Here is a 10,434-nt window from a genome sequence, read left to right on the forward strand (position 1 = left end):
GGCCACTTGACTGATAACGACACTCACGAAGACGATCATCACCTGCCATCCGAGGAATTCAGCACACCCCGTCTAGAAGTTTGTCACAGCTACCACCGCCTCGCAGCCCATCGACGACCTAGTTGACAAGGTCGAGAGTGGCTATGCGGGTATGCCTACTACCCCAAAGCAGGGGCTCCCTTTCCCAACCTCCATACCGCAAGACTCCAGCGTTTCGCCGTTCAGAGCGTGCACCTGCGCGAGTGCTTCGCCGAGTTCCTCGGCACCTTCGTCATGATCGTCTTCGGTATGGGCGTCAACAACCAAGTGGCCAACTCGCAAGACGCCAACGGCACGTGGCTCAGCATCAATATGTGCTGGGGGATTGGTGTACTCATTGGCGTCTACTGCTCCGAGGGCATCAGTGGTGCTAACCTCAACACAGCCGTGACGTTGGCACATTGCGTGTACGGTCGTCTGCCATGGTGGAAAGCTCCCGGTTACATGATCTCACAGCTACTGGGCGCTTCTGTGGAGCTTTCATCATCTACGTCATGCAGTACCAGAACCTCAACGTCATTGACCCGAGCCGCGAGACCACACAGAGCAGCTTCTCGACGTATCCGAGCGACAACATCTCCAACTACACAGCCTTCTACACCGAGTTCATCGGTACTGCTATGCTTGTGCTCAGTATCTACGCCATCACGGACAAGCGCAACAGATCTGCCGGTCCCGTGGGTTTTCCCTTCGCCTTCTGTCTAATGATCATGGCGTTGGGCATGGCCTTTGGCATGAACACGGGCTACGCTGTAAACCCTGCACGTGACTTGGGCCCCCGCATCTTCACGGCCATCGCGGGCTGGGGCTCCAAGGTCTTTACCATTCGCAACTACTACTTCTTGATCCCTATCGTGGCCGACTCTATGGGCGGAGTGTGCGGTGCGGGGTTGTACCGCGTCTTAGTGGAGATGCACCACCCGCAGCCTCAGCCAGCGCTGGTGTAGGCGAGGTGAGGTACCGGTATCATTCGGTTCTACTCAATTAGAAAGAGCGGTAGTTGATTTTTTGTGGCATTTCTCGTGAAATTATTGACCAAAAGAATTTGAAAGGGTGACCAAAACAATCACAATTCGTTTTTAGAAAATTTGGAACTTTTTATAATTGTATTTTTTTCAATGGATATTTATTATGGTCAGATATCCCATTTACTCCAGCCTTCACGTTTCCCCGCTCTCGACGAACGCGTTGGGTAAACTCTTTCTACTCGATGTAGATTCTTTATAACAGTCCTTATCTCGCTGGGCTTTATAGTCTCGCTGACCCTCGATGAGAGAGTTTAAATGAGGTTATGAGCATCGATGCTGACACTTTGACCGAGTCCATCTTCCAATTACCGAGTAGCAAAGACACAGCACGCATCGTAGGGAAATTAGCAGGTTTGCTTCGTGATAAAGACACGCCGTTGTGAAGCATCGTTGGAAGCACCACCTTTTCGAGCCATGACTGCTTATTTATTAAACAAGCATACCGGTACAAAAGCCTTGAGCAAGACTTGTTCAAGGAAACAGTTGGCGGTGACCCGGGTCACCCACCACTCTCAGTACCAAATTTGGATTAATTATTTATATCGGGGGTTGCATCTGGGTGATTAACGTGGTTGAGGCGGTCGCATAAACGTCTGTCGCACCCACGCGACCACTAGTGTCCAAGTCCTTCATCCAAAAGTGGTCGCTGTAGTATTCGGACGTGTGTGAGCTGAAGTACAGCTTATGTGAGCTGAAGTACAGCTTATCGTGAGCTGAGGAGATACAGCTATTCCAGTGCCGTGAGATGCAGTACTGCCAGTGTCCAGTATAAGACACATCCAGATCAAGACAAACCTGCACATCACGGTACTGTTCTTGAGCGTGGAGCCACACGCGGCATTGCAGAACCAAATACCGCGTACGGACTATCACACACACTGCTGTAGACTTGACTACAGTATGCAGTGGTGAGCTGATGGCTGTGAGCAAGCTTCGCTTGCTCACATTAGACTTTGATTGATTATCGGTATATTAAGTTACGTGCTACCTAATATACTGACTGCGGCGGGTGGTGTCTGGCATGAAGTCTCTGTCACACACTTACTTTGGAACTTGACGCCTGCGGCTCAAGTGGAGAGACTTCACTGCGCCGGATCATCACCTGTCGTGGCGTTCTGCCTCGGCACTCACGTGTTTATACTAAGTGGCTTATTAGGGGTACACATATCCTACTGTACTGTAGCTATCTACCATGACTGCTACACGCAACCAAGGACCTCGTGCTACCCCACCGATGACGCATGACGCGTCGTCACTGGTTATGAGCCCAATAAGAGAGCAGAACGAGTCGAAAGAAGACGATGATTCGCCAGAAGGCTTGCAGTATGAAGACAAAACCCCCCTTCAAGCCATTCAGCCGCCTGCAGGTCACTCAAACGAGTCGATCTTGCTAGCAGAAGAATTTGGACGCCGATTGGCTGCAATGCCACACGGAGTCGAACTCCTCACCCTATTGGTGGAAGATTCTCACCGTCGGTTGGTAAACCGAGTGAAAAACCAGAACTCAAGAGACCGAGAGCTGGACAGACGTCTTCGCGAAGAAGAAGCCTCCCCTCGTTCCCCTCAAGATCCGCCGGTGCGCAGCGAACCAAGTGAGCCGAGTGAACCCAGTGAACAAGGAGGAGGTGGACCCCGAGACGACACGCGCAGTCGAGCATCATCACACGGGACCAGCATGCTGGACAACCAGTTTGGCGCCAGTTATGATGATGTGGAACTCGGTCTCCACACTGAGAAGATGCTAGGCAAGGAGGTGCCCCTGCCCAAGCTGTCTGATAATAAAAAGGACTATGACAAGTGGAAGAGTGAGGTAACATTGCGGTTCCCCACTTACAAGCTGAACGCGATCACGTATGGTGAGGAGCGCTACAACTCTGTAGCAGGACTCAACAGCCAGAAGTATCATACTTGGTATGACACGCGTCGATCCATGGCATTCACGACCATGGCGCTGTCATTGGACATGAACCTGCGAGAAATGTTCAAGGTGGACGAGCTCAGGGACCAGATGGAAGCTCCATCATTGCTCTGGAACCGCATTACGGCGCACTTCACCAGAGGCGACCTGATTACATCCTGTGAGATGTACTAAAAAATGAGCTGAAGCCGGGAAAACCCGTGGATGCCTACGTGACCAAGAGCGAGGAATTGGTGCGACAGCTGCGACAAGCCAATGGTCAGCTGGAGGAGTGGGAGCATGCAAGCTTACTGATCTCCAACTCGCAGCGTGTGTTTCGTGAGCTGGCGGAACAGCACACGGTCTGGTGCAGCAAAAATGACCGACGTTTGCTGACACGTGCTGAAGCTACGCGCCGCTTACGACAAGCTGAACAAGCTCGAATGCAAGTTGACAACCTGCAGTCAACAGTGGCAGCGCTACGTACTGCTCAAGTAAGCTACGTAACGCAAGGGCGCAAAATGGGTAAGAAGAAACGGAGTGCAGGCAAGGACGATGAGCTGATGAAGAAGAAGGCCCGTACTAAGTGTAGCAATTGCAACATGGTTGGACATTGGTATGCCGAGTGCACTACCATTACCGGCCAGCAGTTGAAGCCAGAATTGGCTGAGAAGTTGAAGACCAAGGGCAAGCGTTCTGCGACCTCTTTCGTTGGTCATGTTGGTATTGATCACCAAGACCGCATGGTCCGACGTATCGGTCCAGCTACTACTACGGCTGAATCTCCTGTTTATTCCCCTACGTCACCAGCCAGTCCTGAACTTGCTGGACCTGGTGTCGTTTCGAGTGTTGTACCTACTGCATCTCAGCAACTGCATCTGCGAGGTGATCAAGACTATCGTCGTGCCCAAGACGACAGTAGGCAACAACAGCGTACGTCTGTGACGTACCCGGTTCGTCACTACCAAGATTACGATCGACGTGAGCCGATGCCTATGTCGCGTATGAACTCACCTCATGTTAAGGAGAGTCATTACGGACCACCACGCGGTGGTAATTTTGATCAAGGATTCAGTGACGACTACCAGAGACGTGATGACCGTGCGTGGTCACCGCGTCGCACTGACAATCGTGGAGGATCACCACGTCGCTTCAATGGTCGAGAACGTTCCCCATCGTTGGGCCCATACAATGGCCATGATCAAGGTTATCGTGGAGATAACCACCGACCAATGCCGCCACGTTACCAAGGCTATGGACACCAGCGTTTGTCACCACCACGAGAGACAGGTCGCCATGGCGCAGTGAGCGTCGTGACCCCTCGCCTCCACGCTACAGCGAACGGCGTGGTTTTGACGGTGCTCGTCGGGACGAGTCTCGTATGGTGAATGCAGTCCGCCGGAATATAGGTATGCAAACGACTGAGAGCTTTGTTGAGCGGATACTTGACTCTGGCTCCCAGGCAAATGTATGCAACGATTTGTCATTGTTCACTACTTTGACAGATCATACTGCTAGTCGACTTGACTTTGCTAACTGGTCGTCATTATCGATTATGTTTGCGGTTCTCTATTGCTTCACGTATGCAATCAGGTCACTGGTAAGCTGCCGCTGGATGAAGTGATCTACATACCAATTGCGAAGGTCAACATCATCAGTCTCGGATACATGCAGATGGTTGGAGGGTTCAAGCTTAACTGCTCGGACGACTAACGAACTGCGTGGCTAGCTAAAACGATATGCGGGATCACATCTATCGTCTACGTGTTGCACACGTTGCTGGAGTCATGGTGAATCCGGTGCAAAGGAAGAAAGCCAGTTGCGAGAACGTGATGGAATTGCTACATCAACGTTTCGGTCACTTGAGCATGGACACGGTGAAAACGATGTCGAACAAGCTGAATGTTGGAGTTAAGGTTAATGGAAAAGATCTGAGCTCTTACGACTGTGTTGCGTGCAATTCACGTAAGGCTAAGAGGATGCATCATGCGCGGCGACCGGTGCGGAAGCTGCAGCCACTATCTATGCTGGTGATGGACATATGCTCAATGACTGAACCTACTGCGAGTGAAGCAACGATGTTTCTCTTTGTGATCGATGAAGCAGCTAGATTTAAGTGGGTGTATTTGCTTGAAAGGAAGAGTGAAACTACTGCTTTTATCATGAAGTTATTGTCAGTTCAAAGACTATCGTGTGCGGCGATTGCATGCTGACCAAGGTGGTGAATTTGCCAGTAATGAATTGCGAGATTTCTGTGAACAACGTGGAGTCATTCAGCAGTTCACGAACGCATATGCGCCCAAGAAAATGGTATTGCAGAGCGTGCAAAAGGTGCTGTGTTGCCACGCATCAGGGCTATGTTAACGTCTACGCGCCTACCCAACTTGCTGTGGGGTGAGGCATTGCTGCATGTGGTGCGCACGCTGAACGTGTTGCCTACTACACCACTTGGATTTGTGTCGCCACACTCCAAGCTGTATGGAGAGGTACCAGACCTCAGTGTCTTGCGGACATGGGGTGTCTTGCGTGGGTTCGCATTCCACCGGAGTCTCGACAAAGGAAGGAAAAGCTGAGTTCACGTGCAAGACTGAGTTTATTGGTGGATTACAGCGGCTCAACTAAAGGCTACAAGTTCATGGATTTGTCTACTTGCCAGGTGATCACTGCGCAGGGAGGTAATGTTCGCTTCCAGGAAGCATTCACTGCGGATGGAGACTATGTGAAACACTTGCTGGAGAACGTGTACCAAGGATGTGACCATGAACTACCATCGACAGTGCCTGTTGATCGGATTAAGACTACAATGGAGACTTATACTACGCCTATTGCTACTGGACTAGTACCAACAAACTTGGATGTGCTTGAAGCCGATGCTGTTCCAGTGGGAGTTGTGTGTGCGCCTGGTGGGCCTTCGACTGCAGTTGCAAGTGCAGCCAAGGCCAGTGGGAGAATTGTGACCTCCAGTGGGAGTGCAAGCTCACACACCAGACAAGTGATGTTAGTGACAAGTCTCCTAGTACGAAGCAACCAGCTCCTACTACTTCACCTACGAAGAAGAGTGGCAAGATACGCAAGCGAAGTGCGCGTAAGCGTACTCAGGTTTCAGAGAAATTAACGAGTGGATTTGCGATCTGCTCTCCTCGTGTGGAGCCGTGTCTGAAGCGGCCAAGGCGACAACAGAAACGGAATGTACGACTGCTTGACTATGTCGCTGGCCATGTACAGACTGTGCATGAAGACATCCAGATCCCTACGACATAAAAGCAGGCACGTGCAAGTACACACTGGCCTCAATGGAAGGCAGCTATGCTGTCTGAACTACAATCACTAAAAGGGCACAGAACGTGGAGACTAGTTCCGCGTGCTGTTGTCAAGAAAGTGAAGGTCATTACGTGCAGATGGCTATTCGCTGTGAAAAGAAATGAACGTGAACGAGTAACGAGATTAAAGGCTCGGCTTGTGATTCATGGCTTTAAGCAGCAGCATGGAGTGAACTACAGCGAGACGTTTGCTCCTGTCATCAGATTTGAGACGATTCGAGCAGCCATCTACTATGCAGTATGATGTGAAGACTGCCTTCCTCTATGAAGATTTAACTGAGACTATCTTCATGGAACAGCCGCCCGGCTTTCAGACAAACGGCCCTGATTTTGAGTGCTGACTTTTGAAGAGTCTGTACGGGCTGAAGCAAGCACCTCACATCTGGAACAAGACTTTACATGCGAAGCTTGTGGTGATGGGGTTTGTGCGTCTGGACTCAGACTTTGGATTGTATGCACTGAAGACTGATGACGAAGTTAGGATGCTCTTAACAGTGTATGTTGACGACTTACTGCTGATGGGAACTCCCGAGCTTTGCGCGGCAACTGCTGCCAAATTGAAAGAGTCATTTGAGCTGACAACAATGGGAAATGTGAAGTACCTGCTCGGTGTGGAGATCCTGATAGATCGCTTGCAGCGACAAATCATCTATTCGCAGCAGCAGTACGCTCGAGATGTGTTAAAAGCTTATCACATGTCAACATGCAATGGGTGTGTGACCCGTGAAGATACATCACCATCCAAGGTTGTGCTACCTGAAACCAAGGAGAAGCTGCCCTACCGTGAAATGGTGGGTTCGTTGCAATACCTTGTGAGTGCGTCCAGGCCAGATATCGCACATGCTACTCGCCACCTTGGCAAGTTCCTGGCCTGCGTCGATCACACACACTATGCTCAAGCTAAGCGGGTGCTGCGCTACCTGCAAGCAACGAAGGGCTACGGCCTAGTGATGGACGTGTCCAGCGGAACATCGGTTGAACTGATGACTTACTCCGATGCTGATTATGCGAATGATCCTGCGGATCGTAGAAGCGTTAGCGGCTACGTGACGATGCTCGACGGTAATGTGATATCGTACGCCTCAAGGAAGCAAGAGATCAATGCGACCAGTACATGCGAGGCAGAGTATGTGGCCATGTCCGAAGCTGCGAAGGACATCCTGTGGCTCCAGGGCTTATGCAAAGAGTTGGTCTGGCAGCATCCAGTACCCCTCATGCGAGGAGACAATGAGGGTGCCATCTCATTGAGTGCTAAACCCGGCAAGCATTTCAAGACCAAGCACATTGACAACAAGTATCACATGGTGAGGCGTAATGTGGAGTTGAAGCAGTTAACGGTGAAACATTGTGGAACAGATGACATGGTTGCCGACATTATGACGAAGGCGTTGGGAGCTGTTAAGCTTGCTCATTTTCAGAAGTTGATGAAAGTGTTGCCTGTCGTTACTGCTGACAACAACATTGCTGATGCTACTGCGGCAGAAGCTGCGCCTACTACGACTACAACTGCGTTGAAGTCTGATCATGTTGAAGATGCTGTTGAACTGTGAAAGTGCGTGTGTTGTGTGAGGCCAAACAAGTTAGGGTTGTTTGCATGGTTGCACCACGACATGTACTGCTATGGTGGGATGCTGTGCGAGTGGGAGTGCGGTTGCTACTGCGGGCACAAGCTGCTCTTCAACTTTACGTGGATGAACGCAACGACTTCCAGAAGATCGTTGAGCTCAAGTGGGAGTGTGAGCTGAAGTACAGCTTATGTGAGCTGAAGTACAGCTTATCGTGAGCTGAGGAGATACAGCTATTCCAGTGCCGTGAGATGCAGTACTGCCAGTGTCCAGTATAAGACACATCCAGATCAAGACAAACCTGCACATCACGGTACTGTTCCTGAGCGTGGAGCCACACGCGGCATTGCAGAACCAAATACCGCGTACGGACTATCACACACACTGCTGTAGACTTGACTACAGTATGCAGTGGTGAACTGATGGCTGTGAGCAAGCTTCGCTTGCTCACATTAGACTTTGATTGATTATCGGTATATTAAGTTACGTGCTACCTAATATACTGACTGCGGCGGGTGGTGTCTGGCATATAGTCTCTGCCACACACTTACTTTGGAGCTTGACGCCTGCGGCTCAAGTGGAGAGACTTCACTGCGCCGGATCATCACCTGTCGTGGCGTTCTGCCTTGGCACTCACGTGTTTATACTAAGTGTCTTATTAGGGGTACACATATCCTACTGTACTGTAGCTATCTACTATGACTGCTACACGCAACCAAGGACCTCGTGCTACCCCACCGATGACGCATGACGCGTCTTCACTACGTGTTGTCGAACTCACGTTGAGAACGGGCTGTTCGTAGCTGTCTTGCTGCTACTCAATCGCGTTGCAGTCGTTTGGCTAGCCTTTGCAGTGTGTGTGGTGGCCGAGAGCTGGACCCGGTACTGTCTGGCTTGAGCCACCTGTACCGCCAATACGGCGGTCTACATTTTGGTGAGGGTCGCTCATTGAGCAAAGGTGAGCGCTCTCGATATTGTGCCGTTTGTGTTGAACACATCGTTCTACACTTCAGCCTGGACCGACTTGAGTCTAATACAAGCACGCAAATAATACATATGCATTACGACAGTATTTTTAATGTTGGCCAACTGTTTCTAGTTCGTAAATGACACAGTTGCACTATTTAATGCAGACCAGTAATAAAACTCTAATTGACACTTAAAACTCTAATTGACACAAAGTGTCAATTAGAGTTTTTTTACTGGTCTGCAGTAAATAGTGCAACTGTGTCATTTACGAACTACCGGTAGTGAAATTTACAATTTTTTTTACCTATTTTTCAGCTAGATATTTTTTTCCTAGACTTTCTGACTCCCCCTTTAAAGTAATGGCGCCTGGGGGTGGTGAATTTCCACTAGAAGACGATAGAGACCGGCGCCGGCGACACCACCGAGAAGGTCCGCTGCAATGGGGATCCAAAAGTAGTAATGGTGCGACGTAAACACCTTCGAGCCCCAGCCGGCGCATAGCTTGAAGAGACGAGAGCCAAAGTCTCGCGCAGGATTTACAGCGTAACCCGTGTTCATACCAAACGCCATTCCCAGAGCCATGATCATGAGAGCGAAGGCGAAGGCGTTGCCGTATTTGCCAGCAGGACGGTTCTTCTGATCCGTAATGGCGTAGATACTAAGCACTAACATGGCTGTGCCAATAAACTCAGTATAGAAAGCGGTGTAGTTAGAAATACCCTCAGCCGGGTATGTGGAGAAGCTGCTCTGTGTAGTCTCGCGGTTGGGTCAATCTTGTTCAAACTCTGCCACTGCATGACCCAGATCGTGAATGCGCCACAGAAGGCACCAAAAACCTGCGAAATCATGTAGACTGGGGCTTTCCACCACGGTAAGCGGCCGTAAACACAGTGAGCCAATGTCACAGCCGTGTTGAGGTTCGCACCGCTGATACCTTCCGAGCAGTAGACGCCGATCATCACACCGATACCCCAGCAAATGTTGATACTGAGCCACGTGCCGTTGGCTTCTTGTGAGTTGGTCACTTGGCTGTTGACGCCCATACCAAAGACGATAATGACGAAGGTGCCGAGGAACTCGGCGAAGCACTCGCGCAGGTGCACGCTTTGCACGGAAAACCGGTACATACCGGTGCGCTTGTTGGTCATGGTCGATGCTTTAGGGGTGCTAGGCACATTGGCGTAGCCGTTCTCGGCTTTATCAACGTCTGAGGTGTCCAGCGTATGCGATGGAACCGCCTCTTCTGTCGCGTACAGGGTCATGCAGGAGCCGAGCGTATGCTTGCGTACTTTAGAGCATAAATGAGAATGAGTCTGGGTAGCAACAGGCAAAACTCGTCGCACTAGATAATTGCTAATTCTTTCAATCTCTGCGTCTCTCGCAGGGATCGGTGCATAGGTTGGTAGCGTCCAAGCAAGCAACATACACTGTGTGATACCTGGACAATGTGTCCCGTACCCGGGAACGGAGGGGTCATTCCAGGAGCTCTGCCTCCCGTCGGGATGACCCGAGACCCTGGAATCACTCCTCGCCCCGCCGTCCCGTCAGGGTGGTTCCCGTTGAACTCAACCTCGCACGTACCCTTGACCGAGCCCGTTAGGGTGGTACTATAAGGG

At 50.7% G+C, this 10,434-nt stretch overlaps 3 protein-coding genes across 3 annotated transcripts; 2 read left to right on the top strand and 1 right to left on the bottom strand.

Moving 5' to 3' along the window:
* Positions 1-273: 273 nt before the first annotated feature.
* On the top strand, positions 274-986 carry PITG_09194 (aquaporin, putative; the record flags this gene model as incomplete). Its single annotated transcript, XM_002903447.1, has 2 exons — positions 274-406; positions 517-986. The coding sequence occupies 2 exons, from the start codon at positions 274-276 to the stop codon at positions 984-986; spliced, it is 603 nt and encodes a 200-aa protein (XP_002903493.1).
* Positions 987-2,490: 1,504 nt separating this feature from the next.
* PITG_09195 (uncharacterized protein) lies at positions 2,491-3,397 on the top strand (the record flags this gene model as incomplete). Its single annotated transcript, XM_002903448.1, has 4 exons — positions 2,491-2,556; positions 2,665-3,152; positions 3,209-3,331; positions 3,394-3,397. The coding sequence occupies 4 exons, from the start codon at positions 2,491-2,493 to the stop codon at positions 3,395-3,397; spliced, it is 681 nt and encodes a 226-aa protein (XP_002903494.1).
* A 5,772-nt stretch (positions 3,398-9,169) lies between these two features.
* Positions 9,170-10,080, bottom strand: PITG_09196 (aquaporin, putative; the record flags this gene model as incomplete). The annotated part of the gene is made up of 3 exons (XM_002903449.1): positions 9,170-9,563; positions 9,611-10,008; positions 10,054-10,080. 3 exons carry the CDS (start codon positions 10,078-10,080, stop codon positions 9,170-9,172), a joined length of 819 nt encoding a protein of 272 aa, XP_002903495.1.
* Positions 10,081-10,434: the final 354 nt, after the last annotated feature.

This window comes from Phytophthora infestans, genomic scaffold (assembly GCF_000142945.1).
Source record: "Phytophthora infestans T30-4 supercont1.14 genomic scaffold, whole genome shotgun sequence".
Classification (NCBI taxonomy): Eukaryota; Oomycota; class Peronosporomycetes; order Peronosporales; family Peronosporaceae; genus Phytophthora; species Phytophthora infestans.